This window comes from Carcharhinus amblyrhynchos, chromosome 19 (genome assembly GCF_965287045.1).
Source record: "Carcharhinus amblyrhynchos chromosome 19, sCarAmb.v2.hapA, whole genome shotgun sequence".
In the NCBI taxonomy this organism is placed as follows: Eukaryota; Metazoa; Chordata; class Chondrichthyes; order Carcharhiniformes; family Carcharhinidae; genus Carcharhinus; species Carcharhinus amblyrhynchos.
Genome location: NC_137342.1, coordinates 36,647,447 through 36,667,850, shown reverse-complemented (window position 1 = coordinate 36,667,850; position 20,404 = coordinate 36,647,447). Strand labels below are relative to the sequence as shown.

Sequence of the window (20,404 nt, the reverse complement as noted above, 5' to 3'; positions counted from 1 at the left end):
GTGTTCAGTCACATTATCGAAGAACTCAACTAGGCTTGTAAGGCACGACCTGCCCTTGACAAATCCATGCTGACTATTCCTGATCATGTCAAACCTCTCCAAATGTTCGTAAATCTTGTCCCTCAGAAGCCTCTCCATCAGCTTACCAACCACTGAGGTCAGACTCACCGGTCGGTAATTTCCCGGGCTATCTCTGTTCCCTTTCTTAAAAATAGGAACTACATCCGCAATCCTCCAATCCTCTGGAACCTCTCCCGTCTCCATTGACGACGCAAAGATCATCGCCAGGGGTTCTGCAATCTCTTCCCTCGCCTCCCACAGTATCCTGGGGTACATCCCATCTGGTCCCGGCGACTTATCTACCTTGATAGAATTCAAAAGTTCCAACACATCCTCCTCCTTAATATTCACGTACTCAATCCTTTCCATCTGCTGCAAATCCATAACAAAATCTCCCAGATCGGCTTCCACCGTGAATACTGAGGCGAAGTACTCGTTAAGCACCTCCGCCATTTCTTCTGGTTCCACACAAACCTTTCCCCCCTCACCTTTTATCGGTCCTATCCCTTCTCTTCTCATCCTTTTACCTTTCACATATTTATAGAAGGCCTTGGGATTCTCCTTAATCTTACCCGCCAAGGTCTTCTCATGACCCCTTCTGGCTCTCCTAATTTCCCTTTTAAGTTCCCTCCTACAGTCCTTATACTCCTCAAGATCTTTAACATCTCCTAATTCCCTGAACCTCTTGTACACCTTCCTTTTCTTCCTGACTAGGTTCAACACATCCTTTGTGCACCACGGTTCCCTCGACCCACCAAAACCCCCTCGTCTCATCGGAACGTTGTCATTCAGAGCTCCAGACACACATTCCTTGAATATCTGCCACCTTCCTTCGGTACTTTTCCCTAAGAACGCCTCCTTCCAGTTTATTTGTCCAAGTAACTTCCTGACTTCTTCGTATCTCCCCTTACCCCAGACAAACACCTTCCTAGCCTGCCTGATCCTATCTCGTTCCAACGCAATTGTGAAGGAGATAGAATTATGGTCACCATATCCAAGATGCTCTCCTACCGAAAGATCCGTCACCTGCCCTGGTTCATTCGCCAGTACCAGGTCAAGTACAGCCTCTCCCCTCGTAGGCTTGTCCACATACTGCGTCAGGAAACCCTCCTGAACACACCTAACAAACTCCTCCCCATCTATACCCCTTACCCTAGGGATATTCCAGTCGATGTTTGGGAAATTGAAGTCTCCCATCACGACAACTCTGTTATTAGGGGTGATGTTAGGGGTAAGTTTTTCACTCAGAGGGTGGTGAGTGAGTGGAATTGGCTGCCATCGGTGGTGGTAGAGGCGAACTTGCTGGGGTCTTTTAAAAGACTTCTGGATGAGTACATGGGATTTAATGGGATTGGGAGATACAGATAGTTCTATGGCCTGGTAGGTATGGATGTGATCGGCGCAACTTGTGGGCTGAAGGGCCTGTTTGTGCTGTAGTGTTCTATGTTAAAATCACCTCTGGAAGAAACAAAACTAACAGGCATTCTTGTAATTTATTTTAAGGATTGATTTTAATTGATTTTCAAATGTATTCATTGTTCTAATATAGAAATTGTGGCAGCCAATTTGTTGACAGGAAAGTCCTTCAAAGCAGAATGAGATAAATGACCAAATAATCTTTTTAAGTGATGTTAGTTAATGAGTAAATATTGGAAAGAGGTCATAATGCTATTTAACAAATAGTGCAGTGGACCCTTTTCTGACCATTGAGAGAACATACAGGAACTTAGTTGAATGTCTCATCTGAGAGAGAGCACCACAAAGGGCGGAATTTTACCATCATGCCAGCCCTGATTCTGGGGGCCGGCTTGGCTCAGAGAACAGCATTCCCCATTGGCCTCGGGCGGGATGGTGCGAAACACGGAAGGATGTGCCGGTAAAATTCTGCCCAAAGTGTTAACCTGGGTATGTGCTTAGAACCTGGACCCAAGTCTGGCTTAGTAATAAACATGTTTCCGCTGACCCAAGTCAGGAGGCATCCAAGGACATGACATGATTTTTATATATTGTACGTTTTGAAATTGTTACCAATCATTTAACTTCATGTCGTTAATACAAATGAAGACTCTATTTGCCTAAATCTCTGATCTTTTAAGTCCAGAGATGAACATCTCTGCCATATGGATGAAAGTTTGATAACATGAGATCAATAAATAATACTCCAAGTGTGGCAGCCAGTATTGCAACATAAAGTATAACTTTCTTTTCTTATGGGACATGGGCATCACTGCCAAGGCCTGCAATTGTTGCCTATTCCTTTGTGAAAGAAATAGACTTTTACAGCAGTGATAGATTCATGACCCACATTAAATAATTGAAACCAGTGGCTGGAATTTTACCGTCTCACTTGCTCCAGTGCACACATGGCATTCTCCATTGGCCTTGGGTGGACCTTATGAGCCTCGAGCGGGCGAGGTGGTAAAATTCCAGCAAGTGTGTCCAACAGGCAAACGTAATGTATCTGAGTGAAGGGAGTTTGCATGATTTCTGCTTCGGTTTGCTAGTTGCTAGTCTTTTTCAGCTCACACCACAGGTTCAGTCCCAGACTAAAGCTTCAGAGGAACTTGGAGTGTTTTTTTTTAAATTCATTCGTGGGACGTTGGGTGTCACTGGCTGGCCAGCATTTATTACCCATCCCTAGTTGCCCGAGAGCAGTTGAAAATCAACCACATTGCGGTGGATCTAGAGTCACATGTAGACCAGGCTAGGTAAGGATGGCAGATTTCCTTCCCTAAAGGACATTAGGGAACCGGATGGATTTTTCCAACAATTGACAATGGTTTAATGGTCATCAGTAGATTCTTAATTCCCAACTTTATTTTTATTATTGAATTCAAATTTGAATCTGGATCTCCAGAACATTAGCTGAGTTTCTGGATTAATATTCTAGCGATAATATTCTAGCGATTATACCACTAGGCCATTGCCTTCCCTAGAGGGGATTTGCTCCCAGCCATGTAATGTGCAAGTTGAATGGCATTTAGGCACATCCTAGTATTCTTGAACAGAATTCTGTAGGTAAATAGATTCAGCTCTTGGTAGTTACCTCAGGAGACCTGAAGACTAAAAACATAAACCCTGACAAAAAAAATTGGAGTGGAGCCCAAAGGTGCTCTAATGTCTAAAAACATTGTCTTTCCAATAACTCCTACAATCACTCTGGTGCCAGTACACAAGGCTGTGCTCCAGTACAGGAGCAAAAGACCAGTTCAATGAGGAGCTTGACAACACTATTAGCAGAGTCCCTAAGTGAGGACATCTTTATCTACAGGGGAATTTCAACAGAAGATAAGTGCAGACCATAAGGCTTGGACCTCCTACCTCAGGCATCGTGACCTGGGAAAGACACATGAGATAAGGTACAGGCCCCCTGAGCTTTGTTGCTTCAACAAACAAGTATCTTCTTTCAGCACAAAGCGTGATTTGATTTGATTTATTCTTTTCACATATATTGGGATATAGTGAAAAGTATTGTTTGTTGTGCACTATACAGACAAAACATACCATTCATAGAGCACATAGGGGAAAAGGAAAGGATGGGTTGCAGAATATAGTATTCCAGTCACAGATAGGATGAAGGGAAAGATCAACTTAATATATGTCCATTTAAAAGTCAGATGGCAGTAGAGAAGAAACTGTTTTTGAATTGGTTGGAATGCGATCTCAGACCTTTGTGTCTTTTTCCTGACGGAAGAAGGTGGAAGAAAGTATGTTTGGGGTGTGTGGGGTCCTTGATCATGCTGGCTGCTCTTCCAAGACAACAGGAAGTGTAGACAGAGTCAATGGATGGCAGGCTGGTTTGCATGTTGGACTGGGCTATGTTCACAACTCTTTATAATTTCTTATGGTTTTGGTCAGTGCAGAAGCCATGCCAAGCTCTGATGCATGCAGAAAGGATGCTTTCTATGGTGCATCTATAAAAATCAGGGCATTGGCACCAGTTGGATTTGATCATCACTAGACATAATGCTCTGAACAGTATTCTGAATACACTCAGCTACCACAGCACTAAGTGTGACACAGGACTCTCTGGCATGCATTGGAGTAGGGATGCAACCGTTGAGGTATTTCCACTTAAAGCAGAAATTGTGTCCTGGTAACAACATACTGTTTACCAGATAAAAAAGCGCTAATTCCTCAACTCAACTGAACTGGCATTCCCACATAGGATGGGATTTTACAACCTCATTCATCCCAAAACCATAAAATCCACCCAGGGTCAAAGAACTTTTCCAAGGCCTGCCCCTTGCCCGCTTCGATTCCCATGTGGGGATGGAGCAGTAAAATTCCGGCCATAGAGTGCAAAAGCAAATAGAACATACTTGAGTCGCCATCTATAAAACCATAATCTCAACATACGGGAAGCAGGAGTGAAAATGCAGGTTCGAGGCTAACATCACTGTGATAGAAACTGTTGTTGAAACTATGTGGGTCCACTCTAATTAATTATGAGGGGTAAGTGAGTGGACTTGGAATGCACGAAGAGTTGCTCAAAGTCAAGTCGATCAGATTGCTGGCTGGTGTGTCAATGACAACTGGTTATAACTCTGCCAGAATATCCAGCTGCTCTTCAGCATAGGAATATGAATGAAAGGATCAAATAGAGAAACATAGAAGATAGGAGCAGGAGGAGGCCATTTGGCCCTTTGAGCCTGCTCCGCCAATCATTACGATCATGGCTGATTGTCCGACTCAATAGCCTAATCCTGCTTTGTCCCCATAACCTTTGATCCCATTTCCCCAAATGTTATATTGAGCCACCTCTTGAATGCATTCCATGTTTTGGCATCAACTACTTCCTGTCATAATGAATTCCACAGGCTCACCACTCTTTGGGTGAAGAAACGTCTCCTCACCTCTGTCCTAAATGGTCTACCCTGAATCCTCATACCTTGAGCCCTAGTTCTGGACACCCCCACCATCAGGAACAACCTTCCTACATCTATCCTGTCTAGACCTGTTAGAATTTTATAAATCTCTATGAGATCACCCCTCATTCATCTGCATTTCAGCAAAAACAATCCTACCTAGTCAATCTCTCCTCATACATCAGTCCCACCATCCACGGGATCAGCCTGGTAAACCTTTGCTACACTCCCTCGAGAGCAAGAACATCCTTCCTCAGAAAAGGAGACCATAACTGCCACACAATATTCAAGGTGGAGCCTCACCAAGGCCCTGTACAGTTGTAACAACACATCCCTGCTCCTGAACTCGAAACCTCTCGCAATGAAGGCCTACATGCCATTTGCCTTCTTTGCTGCCAGCTGCACCTGTACGCTTACTTTCAGCAAATAGTGCACAAGGACATCCAGGTCCCCCTTCACACTCCCCTCTCCCAATTTACAATCATTCAGGTAGTAATCTGCTTCTTGTTTTTGCTTCCAAAGTGAATAACCTCACACTTATCCAATTTGTTAAGCATGATTTCCCCTTCATAAATACACGCCAACTCTGTCCAATCCTGCCATTGTTTTCTAAATGCTCTGCTATAAAATTCTTTACAATGGATTTGAGAATTTTCCCCACTGTTAAGCCTACTGCTCTATAATTCCCTGTTTTCTCTCTATCTCCCTTTTTGAATATTGGAGCAACATTTTCAACCCTCCAATATGCAGGGACTGTTCCAGTGTCTATAGAATCCTAGAAGATGACCACCAATGCATCCACTATTTCTAGAGCCACTTCCTTAAGTACTCGGGGATGTAGATTATCAGGCCCAGGGGATTTATCCATCATCAATCCCATCAATTTTTCCAGCACCATTTCTCTACTAATCTCCCTGAGTTCTTCCCTGTCACTAAATCTTGCATTCTCCGACATTTCTGACATCTGATTTGTGACCTCTTTTGCGAAGACAGAACCAATGTATTCAGTTGCTCAGCCATTTCTTTATCCCCTATTATGCATTCCCCTTTTTCTGTCTATAGGGGACCTACATTTGCTTTCACCAGCCTCTTTCTCTTCATGTATCTAGAGAAACTCTCAGTGTCAGTCTTTATGTTCCCTGCAAGCTTACTTTCGTACTGTATTTTCCCCTTCTCAATCAATCCCTTGGTTCTTCTTTACTGAATTCTAAACTAATCCCAATCCTCAGGCCTATTATTTTTCTTGGCCAATCTGTATGCTTCTTCCTTAGATTGGATACTCTCTCTAATTTCCTTTGTAAGTCGTGGATTGGCCCTTTTACTCATTTTGCTTTAGTGTCAGACAGGAATAAACAGTTGCTGCAGTTCCCCCATGCATTCCTTGAATGTTTGCCATTGCCTATTCACTGTCATCCTTTTAAATAATTCTCCCCAATCTATCAAGGCCAACTCATGCCTCATATCTTCATAGTTTTCTTTATTAAGATTCAGCACCCTAGTCTCCAAATCAACTACTTCACTCTCCGTCTTGATAAAAAATTCTATCATGTTACTGTTGCTCATCCTCAAGGGGTGTCGTACAGCTAAATTGGCAATGATTCCCTTCTCATTACACAGTACCCAATCTAAAATGGCCTGCTGTCTGGCTGATTCCTCCACATATTGGTCAAGGAAACTATCCTGTGTACATTCCAGGAATTCCTCCTCTATACCATTGTGGCTAATTTGATTTGCCCAATCTCTATGCAGATTAAATCATCCATGATCACCGATATTCCTTTATCACATGCATCACTAACTTTGTATTTAATGCCATTTCCAATATCACCACTGCTGTTTGGGGGTCTATATATGACACCCACTGATGTTTTTTGCCCTTTGGTGTTTCTCAACTCTGTCTATACAGATTCATAAGAACATAAGAACATAAGAAATAGGAGCAGGAGTAGGCCATCTAGCCCTTCGAGCCTGCCCCGCCATTCAATAAGATCATGGCTGATCTGTTGTGGCTCAGTTCCACTTTCCCGCCCTCTCCCCATAACCCTTAATCCCGTCTCTTATCAAGAACCCATCAACCTGCTTCTTAAAAATATTTAGCGAGGCAGCCTCCACCACTTCAACGGGCAGAGAATTCCAGAGATTCACCACCCTTTGAGTGAAGAAGTTCTTCCTCAACTCCGTTCTAAACCGCCCCCCCTTTATCTTGAGGCTGTGCCCCCTAGTCCTACTGTCCTTTCTGAGCGGGAAGAGTCTCTCCACCTCTATCCTATCCATCCCATTCATCATCTTATACGTCTCAATGAGATCTCCCCTCATTCTTCTAAACTCTAACGAGTACAAGCCTAGTTTATTCAGCCTCTCCTCATAGCTCAATCCCCTCAACTCCGGTATCAGCCTAGTAAACCTCGCACTCACTCAGTAATAACCTGCTGACTGACAGTCAATTGTGGATTTTCCAGTTTTGCAACCACACTGGAATTGAGGGAATGTGGCCAAACTAGATCTGCAGTCTAACTGGAGAAACAGGAAAATATTTTTCTCATGTTGTTCAACAGGGAGACACCTCAAAAATTGTCCCAATGGCTGCGGTCACAATCTTTGCATTTTTCTCATACTGGAGAATTGCCTCACCCTCCAGTGGAGACAGGGGAGTTCATGCAGAAACTGCAGGCGTGCTGGCTTTCTTTGTTTGATAAGATCAGACAGTACAGCATCAGTGCCTGGAACTCTAACGAGTACAAGCCTAGTTTATTCAGCCTCTCCTCATAGCTCAATCCCCTCAACTCCGGTATCAGCCTAGTAAACCTCCTCTGCATTCCACATTGTCTGAGCTAATATCCTTTCTCACTTTTGTGTTAATTACCTCCTTAACCAGCAGTGTCACTCCACCAGCTTTTCCTTTATGTCCTTCATAAATATTGAATACTCTGGGACATTCAATTCCCACCCGGTCACACTGCAGCCATGTCTCTGTAATCCCAATTATATCGTATCCGTTGATAACTTTTCTGCGCAATTAGTTCATCCACTTTATTGAAAATGCTCTCCGCATTAAGGCTCAGAGCCTTTAAGCTTGTCTTTTTAACATTGTTTGCCTTGCTCCCAATACTTTTCTCTCCAGCCCTGTTTGAACTTTGTCCTTGCTTTCTCTGCCCATCACTTTTCTACTTTTGTTTTCATCCTTACTCCCTCCTTCCCTGACTCCTTACATAGGTTCCATCCCCCTGGCATATTAGTTTAAACCCTCCCAAACTGCTCTAGCAAACACTCTCCCCAGGACATCGGTCTCAATCCTGCCCAGGTGTAACCCATCCAATTTGTACAGGTCTCACCTCCCCCAGAACTGGTGTCAATGCCCCAGGAATCTGAAACCCTCTCCTGACACCATCCCTTCAGCCATGTATTTATCTGAAACATGTAGCAGGTCCATCAACAAAGAAAACAGTTCCAGAGTCAAGGTTGATCAAGTCATCACTGACTGCAATAAATAGTTAGAGAGATGGCTGGGTCACCAATCTGAGTTATATCCTAGAGAGAATACTGCCATTGAGAAACCTTGAGACACCCCAGAACCTGCCTGTCATGGCAGAACTGTTTAACAAACACTTAGCAAAGCTATTGACTTGCTTACTCAGGGCAAAACTCCAGGCACTGATGCTGTACTGTCTGATCTTATCAAACAAAGAAAGCCAGCACGCCTGCAGTTTCTGCATGAACTCCCCTGTCTCCACTGGAGGGTGAGGCAATTCTCCAGTATGAGAAAAATGCAAAGATTGTGACCGCAGCCATTGGGACAAGTTTTGAGGTGTCTCCCTGTTGAACAACATGAGAAAAATATTTTCCTGTTTCTCCAGATCTAGTTTGGCCACATTCCCTCAATTCCAGTGTGGTTGCAAAACTGGAAAATCCACAATTGACTGTCAGTCAGCAGGTTATTACTGAGTGAGTGCTGCTTGACAGCAATGTCTCTTTTATTAACTTTAGGGCACATGAGCGTCACTAGCTGGATGAACGTTAATTGCCCGTCCCTCCATTTCACAGGGCATTTGAGAGTTGCGGTGGATCTGGAGTCACATGTAGGCCAGACCAGGCAAGGATGGTAAATTTCCTTCTGTAAAGGGCAATCGACAATGGTTTCATCGTCATCATTAGACTTTTTATCCTAGGTTTCTATTGAATTCAAGAGTAGGCTATTCTATCCCTCAAGCCCACTCTGCCATTCAATAAGATCATAGCTCATCCAACTGATAGGATGGCCACTAAGGCAATAGGGGATCAATAATAAATCTCCACATGGGCTTTGCGGAGTACAAATTGCTTATTGAGCAAGTGGAGGCTTGCCCAATAGGGGGTGGTCCGCGCATGTTTCACAACTGTTATTCTAACTGGACCGTTATTGTAGGTCCAGAGGTGGACTCTGCCTGACTATAAGCCTTAATCGTGGTCCTTTTCCTTTAGTGCACAATAAAGGGTGTTGGTGACGGAAAACTGGCTGAATTACTTCATTAGTGATGAGGAGAATTTTTTGTCTCCATCTCTCCATCCAGCCAACCTCCATAAGTCAAGTATTTTCTCTGGTAAGAAAAAGCCATTCTGCCTCTTTTCCAGAAAATCAAGGCCTATGACAGTGGTGAAGACGAGGCCTAATATACTGAGCAGATGCATTACTCGTTCCATGCTAATAACACTGAAGGGAACAAAAACCAAAAGTATTATTGTTGATAGCATGCAAGGCCCCAGATTTCAGTTTGGTAAGGAGTCTGACCTTTCCAGATGCCCTTGACTCAAAATCTTTTAATGAGCTAGTAGAGCTAGTGAAAAACCACTCTGACCTGAAGCCCCCTGTGATTCTTCAAGATATTGATGGGAGAACTCCTAGAGAGTTCTTGGTTAGGTTGCAGAAATGATCTGAACTTTGCGAATTTGGAACGCCTCTTGGTGAAATGCTGTGAGACAGATTGGTATGTGGCATAAATGACCTAACCAGCCATAAGAAGCTGATGGCAGAACCCAATTTGGACTTCTAAAAAAGCCACTGAAATAGCTTTGTCACTTAAAAATGTAGAAAAGGGAGCTCAGGAACTACAGGGGGCATCAGACAGCAATGTCCTCCAATTCGGGGAGGGGCCTTATGTACTCAGTCCTCAATGGAGAGTACTTGTGGAAATTTGGTGTTAGAGGGCCCCTTTCAATATACAAACCCTAATGCCACCACCAGACAGTCAAAGAAAAGCAGTGAAGACCTCAAGAATATTAGAGAACATATGCCCAAAGGTGCAGTTGCCAGATGATGGATTATTGCAAGCTCTGTCAAAGAACGCAACCACAGTGAAGATTCAGGAACAGGCAAAACACATTGTGCCTAGGAAGAAAGCCAAAGTCAGTACCTGCATGTACCATGCATGTATCCCCTCTTCCAGAGACAGGGACACTCCTGAATCAAATTATTATAAAGAAAGTTGCCCTGATAATGGTGGAATTACTCGTGAATGTCCATCCCTCGAAGATGGTGACGGAAATGGAGCTACAGTCTCTGTCATCTGAAAACTAACATATGCATCTCCAATCAACTCCTCAGGTTAGAAGATACAGACTAGCTACCTACGTGGAGGGAGTCTTTACAGATAAAAGGAACCACAATTGCCTCAGTAACTCAAGGGCAACAATCAACCCATCTCCTACTCATTGTTGTCCCGGGGAACAGATTAAACCGCATGGGGTGAGCTTGGCTTCAGCAGATCCAGCTGAAGTGGATGGAGATCTTCAGGTTAAGTGTTGGAGGATTGCATGAAGTTATTAGTCGATATCCTGGAGTTTTTCAAGAGGGCCTGGGAAAAATAAAATGAACCAAGGCCAAGATCTATGTTGACCCCAATGCTTCACCTCAATACTTCAGAGAGAGACTGGCCCCTTACTCCATGCTGGAGAAGATACTAAGCTTAGGGTGCCTTGAAAGCTTGGATGTAATAAGGCCTGTGCAATTTGCAGACCATGCCTGTCGTCCCTGTTCTTAAGCCCGACTCGACAACTCAGTTTGTCTTTGTGATGTGAAAACTAACAGTGAATCAGGGCAGGCGAGGCTTGCAGAACAGAATTCTCTGTTGGCCTCGGGCCGCATTTTACAAGCCTCACCAAAGCGAGGTCATAAAATTCGGCACTATAAATTTGTTGTCATAGTTATCTTGTCTAAATTGATTAATGTCTTCCATAATTATTACTCTTTTCTTTTTACATGCTCCTTTTTTTTATTGTTTTGTACCCTTTTCTAGAATGTAGCTACTGTTTTGGTAGCCTATATACTACCACCATAGAAACCCTACAGCACGGAAAGAGGCCATTTGGCCCATTGAATCTGCATCAACCACAATCGCACCCAGGTCCTACCTCCATATCCCAACATATTTACCCACCAATCCTCCTAACCTAAACATCTCAGGACACTAAGGGGCATTTTTTTTAAGCATGGCCAATGAACCTAACCCACACATTGTTGGATTGTGGGAGGATACCCAGAGGAAACCCACGCAGACATGAGGAGAATGTGCAAACTCCACACAAACAGTGACCCAAGCTGGGAATCGAACCCAGGTCCCTGGAGCTGTGAAGCAACAGTGCTAACAACTGTGCTACCATGCCGTACTGTACCAATGTCTTCTTTTGCTTGCTGTTTCTTAGCTCTAATCAAATGCTCTCTACATCATCCAAGCCTCGATCATCTCTCACAACTGACCTAATTTCATCTTTAATTAACAGTGCCACCCCTTCACCTTTTCCTTCCCTCCTATCTTCCTGAAAGATTCCTGAACGCTAAGTTCCCAGTTTTGATCTTTTAGCCACGTCTCCATAATATCTATGAGATTATATCCATATACCTTGATTTGCGCCGTCAGTTAGTCTACCCTATTCCAAATGTTCTGTGCATTGAGATACAAAGCCTTTAAGCTTGGCTTTTTGCCATTTTTAATCATCCTATCTTTTCTTCATACTGTGGCCCTATTTGCCTCTCGCCCTTGATTACCCTATGTACTGTTTTGCATTTTATTATTCGTTCTTTTATTGCTGTTTCTATTTGTCTTTCCCTTGTCACCCTGCTTAGGTTCCCATCCCTCTGCCATTCTAATTTAAACCCTCCCCAACCAAAATATCAAATACTTGTCCTGGACATCAGTCCCGGTCCTGCCCAGGTGTAACCCATCCAGTTTGCACAGGTCCCATCTCCTGAGAACCAGTTCCAATGTCCCAGGAATCTGAAACCCTCCCCCTTGCATCATCTTTCCAGCCACACATTCATCTGATATATCCTGGTGTTTCTACTGACTAGCAAATGACACGGGTAGCAACCCTGAGATCATTACCTTTGAGGTTCTACTTTTCAACTTCCTAACTGCCGATATTCAGCTTTTAGGACAACATCCCTTTTTTTATCCTATGTTATTGGTATTGATGTGTACCACAAACACTGGCTATTCACCCTTCCCCTCCAGAATGTCCTGTAGCCTCTCCAAGACATCCTTGACCCTTGCATCAATGAGGCAACAGACCATCCTGGAGTCCTGTTTGTAGCCCTTACAATTAAATCGCACAGAATTATAAGAACCTCACAATGAGTCCAATTTCCTTTGCTAACCCTCATAGTAAATTTCTTTCTCTTTCAAGTACTTATTCTACTCTCTTTTGAAAATTACGACTGAAGCTACATCCACCGTTCTTCCATTCCCGATCATAACAACTCTTTCATCTAGGTTGATTGTCCTTGAACAAATTATACATCGCCAGGCTCATCACCACTCCAGGTAGCCACTTAGCAATTGAGCCATTGAGGATTGGGCCTGTACTGTGACTACATACACTGTCACACACCATGCTAACCAATCCCCTTCCAAGTTGTCAGGATGGCCGGGTGGTCCACAGCGCCAGAGTGAAGGAGTGTGATTCCTTGCTTTGTGTAAGCCTAGTGAATTCTGGTCCCTTTCTAAAGGAGTGGGTTGAAATCCCACTCCTGACATTCCCCTTGTGGGCAGCACGGTGACACAGTAGTTAGCACTGCTGCCTCACAGTGTTAGGGACCCAGGTTCGATTCCCGGCTTGGGTCAGTGTCTGTGTAGAGTCTGCTCGTTCTCCCTGTATCTGCATGAGTTTCTTCCGGGTTCCCTCTCACAATCTGAAAGATGTGCTTGTTAGGTGTGTTGGCCATGCTAAATTCTCCCTCAATGTACCTGAACAGGAGCTGGAGTGTGGCGAGTAGGGGATTTTCATAGCAACCTCATTGCAGTGTTAATATAAGCCTATTTGTGACACTAATAAACAAATTTTAAAAATCCTTCTCCCCACCCCCCCCACCTTGAGTGAACTACGATGACATCATCTCTCCACCCTGCCCTCCTTTTATGGCATCACAGAGGCAGCCTCAATCAAACTCAGCCGATTATATCGCAAGATTCAGGCAGTGCCAGAATTTCTGAAGGATGAACAATTTTTTGCACCAAGGAGGAACTGCAACTGATTATTTGGTGTTTGGCGTTTTGGCGAAGGAGCGCGATTGGCCACTGTGATGTCAAACACTGAAGCAGTTAAAATTGGTCTGCTAGCCAGTTGTGGCAAATACTTGACAGCAGAACAATTTGGAAATATGGTTTCACTGATCAGTACAGCACTTGGTCCAAAACGGGTAGTTTATTCAACACAAAGCAGAAAGATATGACTCAGAACTTCAATGTAACCTTCGTGATTAATAAGATTAATTCATAGTGAGCAATGCTCCATTTTATCACTGGCTTTAAACTAGAAGGCCTAGGCTTGATTGTATTTAGTTAAGCTCAACCCCAGTTCACAGTACCTATCTCACCATCAGTTCTTGTAAACTAAAGAGTGAAGGAAATCGAGGACCTACTAACCGGAGTCCCCCAGTCCTGATCGTTTATTCAATGGTCCTCTTTTGCATGGGCATTGGGACAAAAGACAGGAACAAGAAATGCTGTGAAGTCCTTCATGGTTGAGTAGTCTATCTTCACTCCATAGACTCAGACCTGAAGAGTGAATATGGGATGATGTCCCAGTCAATGTATTCAGGAAAGGAGGGGAAGGGAACAGGAAACCACAAATGGACAAGGCCATTAATAGAGGATATCCTTGACATTATAAACAAAGGGACAGAATACAAAAACAAAGAAGTTAGATACCAAATAGCAACATTCAGTTCCAGGCACCACACTTTAAGGAGAATGTCAAGGTGCAGGAGAAGATTATTTTATTCTTTCAGAGGATGTAGGCCAGTATCTGTTGCCCATCCCTAATTACCCTTAAACTGAGTTACCATTTCAGAGATCAGTTAACAGTCAGCCACACTGCTCTGGGTCTCTCGTGGCTGCTGTAGTAGGATTTGAACCCATGTCTCCCAGAGGATTAGCTTGGGCAGCAGGGTTCCTAGTGCACCAACATTACCACTGTCTGATGTGCTCAAAATCATAGGTTTTCCAGGATAATCAGTAAGAAGCTCTTTCTGATAGGGTTAGAGGAGATAGAAAGGTAATCAGCAATAAATCTAGAGCAGATTCAACAAAAACTTTTTAAAAGGAATTGGATGAAAAATGAATGCTTAAAGGGAAAATTTTGCAAGGCCAAAGATGTGGGACTAATCGGATAGCTCTATTAAGGAGCTAGTATGGGAATGATGGGCTGATTCATCTTCTTCCATGCAATATCATTCTATGAAAACAATAACTCAAGTTGTAAGAATAAGGTTGGAGTCATTGACTGGAATTCTCCAGTCATTCAGATCAGCAGGGTCTTCCGGTCCCATTGACGATGCACCCCCACTGCAGATTTTCCGATGGCGTGGGATGGAATCAATGAGAAATCCCATTGACAGCAGCAGGACCAAAAGATCCCATCGCCAGCAAGTAGTGCATCACATCCCATCACCAAGAAACACACGGCTGGAAGGCCAGAGAATCCTGTCCATAGAGTTTTACAACATAGAAAGAGGCCCTTCGACCCATCATGTCTGCACCATCCATCATGCACCTATCTATTCTTATCCTATTTTCCAGCACTTGGTCCATAGCCTTGTATGCTATGGCATTTCAAATGCTCATTGAAATGCTTCATAAATGTTGTGCAGGTTCCTGCCTCTACCACTCTTTCAGGCAGTGAGTTCCAGACTCCCACCACCCTCTGGTAAAAAACCTCTCCCTCAAATCCCCTCTAAATCTCCTGCCCCTTAGTTTAAATTATGCCTCTGGTTATTGACCCCTCTACAAAGGGGAAAGGTTTCTTCCTATCTATGCCCTTCATAATTTGGTACACCTCAGTCAGGACCTCCTCTCTGAATCATTGTTCTCTGATTGAACAAGTGGGGACTTTTTCACCTGATGAGAGGAAAAGAGGTGACCCAATAAAACTCTGAAGGGATTTGGTGTGGGGAAAATATCTATGAAGGGAAAGACTAAGAGCCATACATAAAAATAAATTGGTCACTAATTGTTTCAGTCGGCTTGGGGAAATTGGAGTCAGTGTTGCCATTTTTACCAGAAAAGCAGTGTCCGCAAGTGATGCATTTTAGAAAATAACCATCTGTTGAGTTGGAACATGATGAAGCTCAACATTGCTCACTCCTATAGCCAAATAGTAATTGGTCACACGTTCTCCAGACTCCCATGATGAAGAATAGGTTTTTGAGTAAGCACTGGGCACCTCTGCTCCTGCTTGGGAGATAAGGGGCAACTTTCCAATTGGCACCAGGGCTAAGGATGGGGAGGCAAGGGGAATGCAATGGTGTGTGACAAGTATTAAGTGGGTTGTAGCTAATTGCTGTGCTTTTAATTGCAACACTGACCTCCAGAAATGAACTTTGTCTCTCATTGTTTCTTGTGCAGACCTGGGAAGTGAGATTCAAGCCCAATACAGGATTTCAGGTCCAAGTAGAACTGATAGCATTTAACGGGTTGGCCTTGCAGACTAATGAAGCTGGTTTCGTTAAATGTGCACCTTCCAATGAATTCAGCTTGTTTCTCTTGGAATACCAGTCGACCGGATCCTGGGTCTTCAAGTCCACAGTGTTTGGAACTTACCTTGAGAAGAATATCGATGGGGTCCGCTGCATGCAGAAGGAGGAAAATGGATTACAGCAGTGGATCCCTCATCTGGCCATCCATCCCCAAGTTGTACTATACCACCCCCAGTTGAAGAGCTATGTATGTATGCACTGCAATGAGGGCAATGGCTTTGCTGATGCCCCAGCTCCCTTTTCTGAGGAATGCATTTTCTTAATTCACTTTGACAATGGAAAACACCACCTCCAAACAAGTGACAGTCACTACTTGTCCATTAAAGGCCAGCTGCTGAGCAAACGTTCAAAGCAGACGGCCTTCACGATGCACTTGAAGGCAGGTTACATGGCCACCTTTTCTGCAGGAAAGAGAGGGGTCTTGTACCCTCACTCGAGAACTGGGCTTCTGTCCATTGGGATGCATTCATCAGATATGCAGGATATCTTCATCATCAAGAGAAGCAAGCCTTGGATCACACTGAAGACTAAGTCACAGAAATACGTGACAATTAATTATGGTGAGGAAACTGACAGGTTTGCCCAGCTCACTGTGCGATTGAGTGTTTACTGAGGAGATGCTACACTGTCAGAGAAGATTGACATTGTATTTACATCACAGAAACTGGTCATATGGCCTAATTGGTTAATGCCACTGCTTTTGCGCCTAATGAACTCCCTCCCACCTATTTTATCTCATTTTATCTGCCGTTATTGATGTCAAAACTAAAAGCAAACCCAACCAATAGATAAAAGCAGATTATGCTGGAATCTGAAACAAAAACAGAAAATGCTGGAAAATCTCAGCAGTTCTGACAGCACCTGTGGGAAAAGCATAGAGCCAAAGTTTCAAGTCATATTTGACCATTGTTTCAGGTTTCAGCATCATAGAACCATAGAAACCATAGAATCCCTTCAGTGCAGAAGGAGGCCATTCAGCCCATTGAATCTGCACTGACAACAATCCCACTCGGACCCTATCCCTGCAATCTCAGATATTTTACCCTGCTAATCCTCCTAACCCACACATCCTGGAACATTAAGGGCAGTTTAGCATTTCCAATGCACCTAGCCTGCACATCTCTGGGAGGAAGCCGGAGTACCTGGAGGAAACCCATGCAAACATGGACAGAACTTGCAGACTCCACACAGAGTAATTTGTTTTTACCCCTTTAATCAGGATGAGGTGGGACAGCCATCTATCTCCAGGAGGACGTCCCACCTCATTGAGCTGCTGACCAATCAGAAGCTGGCAGCTCTGCAACCCCCACCATAGTGACAAGCAGGAGCAGTGGTCATTGCTGATACTGCAGGTAGGCCAAGGCAATGTTGCTTGGTGATGGACCTGGACATTCAGGTCAGTCTGAGGTCCTACTGGAGCCAGGCTTGAAAGGCCCCAGTGAGGAGGGACGTTGGGCATATTGGACAAGGCTGGTGTGGTGGTTAGAGGAAGGATGAACATGGGAAGGTAAAACTGTAGGAGAGGTCTTCTGATTGACATGGGAGCCCAGAAAGAGACACCCCCATCTCCACCTCACCCCACCACTCCCAGCTAATCACCCTCTCCCCTTTCACTGACCAACTGCCCACAAAGTTAAACCTGTCCAGACTACATGTTGGGTGCAAATCTCTTCTGCTGCTCAATGTATTAGAGGGGCAGCAGGATAAGGCCTTTAATTGGGCATTAATCATCCATTTAAGGGCCTTATTTGAACCTTGGGCAGATGACCCACCCAGCGTCTCTGCTGCAGCCTGTAAGTTTGTGCAGGGTGAGAGCGAGTGGATTGGTGACTTGGCACAGCAGACTAATTTCCAGTTCCAACCATCTGTTTTCCTATCCATGGGTGGCCTGTAAGATTCAGCTCACAGATCACAGTATAAAGTTAGACAAGCTAAGTAAGTGGGTAGGACAATGGCAGATTAAATTGACAAGCAGACAAGTATAAAGTTCTACACATTGATAATTAGAAAAAGCAAAACACAAGCTCCATGAATACTGGTGAAATAGAGGATGATGATGAAAGAGATCCTAGATTCTGAGTAAATAGGTGTCAATTGTTAATAAGGTTATCAAGTCAGATCGAGTGCATTGCTGGAGAGTTTATCACGTGGCAAATCCATCTTGTAAACGTACCTTATTTAAAAAAAGATCTACGGTGGAAACCTCCAACCATATCTGTGACTGGGATTCCCCGGCACGCTGCACTGAATGCAGTTTTGGCTGAGTGCCAAATTCTTCATTCTCGCTGGCAGTGGTGGCGGGGGGGGGATGGGATGAACGGGATCAGAGAATCCTACCCTGAGTTTGCCAATTTAACACTTAAATAAGTGCAGAATAAGCAGTGATTCTGTTTCCCGAGTGACATATATCCTGTTGAGTAATCAATAATTGTGTACAAATGAGAAACTTACATTTACATTGAGTCTTTCATAACCTCAGGGTGCTCCGAGGCATTACACAGCCAATGAGATGCTATTGAAGAGTAGTTGCTATTGTAATACTGGAAATAAACTACTTATTTGCACACAGCAAGTTTCCACAGCCAGTAATATTGTACTCTGCATTGTAGTGATGTTGGTAGAGGGATAAATATTGATCAGGATAATAGTATTGTTTAAATGTATTTTTAATTCATTCATGGGATGTGCGTGTCGCTGGCTGGACCAGCATTTATTGCTCATCCTGAATTGCCCTTGAACTGAGTGGCTGGCTAGGCCAATTCAGATGAGAGTTATGAGTCAACCAGCTGCTGCGGGTCTGGAATCAGGTGTAGGCCAGACCAGATAAGGACGGCAGATTTCCTTTCCTTAAGGACATTAGTGAAACAGGTGGCTTTTTGCAACAATTGGCGATGGTTTCATGATTATCCAGTAGTCCTTTCATTCCGGATTTTTAGTGAATTCAAACTTCACCATTTGCCATGATGGGATTCAAACCTGGGTCCCCAGAACATCATCACTGAATCCCTACAGTGCAGAAGGAAGCCATTCAGCTCATCGAGTCTGCACCAACAACAATCCCACCCAGGTCCTAATACTTCTAACCCTACATATTTACTCCACTAATCCCTCTAACCTACACATCCCAAGACACTAGGGGCAATTTCACAATGCCAATCAATCTATCCTGCACATCTTTGGAGTGTGGGAGGAAACCCATACAGACACGGGGAGAACATGCAAACTCCGCACAGACAGTGACACAAGCTGGGAATCGAACCGAGGTGCCTGGAGCTGTGATTCAGCAGTGCTAACAACTGTGCCACCGTGCCACCCTTACCTTGGGTCTCTGGATTATTGGTCCAATGACAATACCCAGGCGCCTGAAATCTTCTTTTGAAGGAGTAGATAGGGCCTTAATTTGACATCTCTTTCCTAATACGATCATTCTGTTTTCCTGTCACACTCTGTGTTTTACCTTTAAACAGAACAAGCTATACAGTGTTGAACAAACACCAGGTGATGGTCACTAAACTCTCTGCTGTGATTTCCTCTGTATCCGAGGGGTGGAGGTTTACGCTCGTTTTGAGAATTTCACTCAGCTCTCACTGTTTCAGTTTGAAGTCAGTCTGAATTCTGACCGTGTGAAGCTGATAACAATCAATGGGCAGCTCCTGGCACAGGTAGGCCACAGTGTCTCATCAGCTGATATTATCACATGGTGTTATCACGCAATAAATCCTCCAGGCGTACACCCAACCCCAGCTGCAATAAGTGGGAAAAAGGGTCAATAAAATTATTTTAAAAATGAACTAGATAGTTGCTGGAAAATTTTAAATATTAAATGGTGGAGGCAACTCATGGGAGAGTAGGGTTAGCCAGTGTGCCTTATGAGGAGGAAAGCATCGATACAAACTCAATGGGCTGGGTGGCTCAATTCTGCACTGTGAAATTCCATTTCTGATGATGATAAATTTGATGTTAAATGTTTGGGTCAACAACATTTCGAAATGATGGGGTGGCACGGTGGCACATTGGTTAGCAATGCTGCCTCACATCATCAGGGACCAGGTTCAATTCTGCCCTCGGTCACTGTCTGTGTGGAATTTGCACATTCTTCCCATGTCTGCGTAGGTTTCCTGTGGGTGCTCCAGTTCCTTTCACAGTCCAAAAATGTGCAGATTAGATGAATTAGCCATGATAAATTGACCCTAGTGCCAGGGGATTAGCAGGGTAAATATGTGGGGTTACGGGAATTGGGCCTGGGTGGGATTGTGGTCAGTACAGACTCAATGGGCCAAGTGGCCTCCTTCTGCGTTTTAGGAATTCTCTGATTCTGTGAAAAGTTCAATCTGTCCTCATTTAAAATGAATGAAATTTAATAGGGGACAGTCTTTTTTTTCATAGAGTCATCATACATTGGAATGCTGCGCCCTGAATTGGAGTGGTCAAGGGTGAACAACGGAAATGTCTGTTGACTTTGAGCAGGAAT

At 43.9% G+C, this 20,404-nt stretch overlaps 1 protein-coding gene across 1 annotated transcript in view; it reads left to right on the top strand.

Moving 5' to 3' along the window:
• The first annotated feature begins 13,479 nt into the window (after window positions 1–13,479).
• The window catches only part of LOC145355618 (fascin-3-like), a 33,853-nt gene continuing 26,928 nt past the window's right edge, over window positions 13,480–20,404 (top strand). The window contains exons 1-3 of the mRNA XM_080207863.1: window positions 13,480–13,596; window positions 15,803–16,493; window positions 19,477–19,595. Of these exons, the coding sequence (XP_080063989.1) occupies window positions 13,480–13,596; window positions 15,803–16,493; window positions 19,477–19,595 (927 nt within the window). The remainder of the gene's footprint in view (window positions 13,597–15,802; window positions 16,494–19,476; window positions 19,596–20,404) is intronic.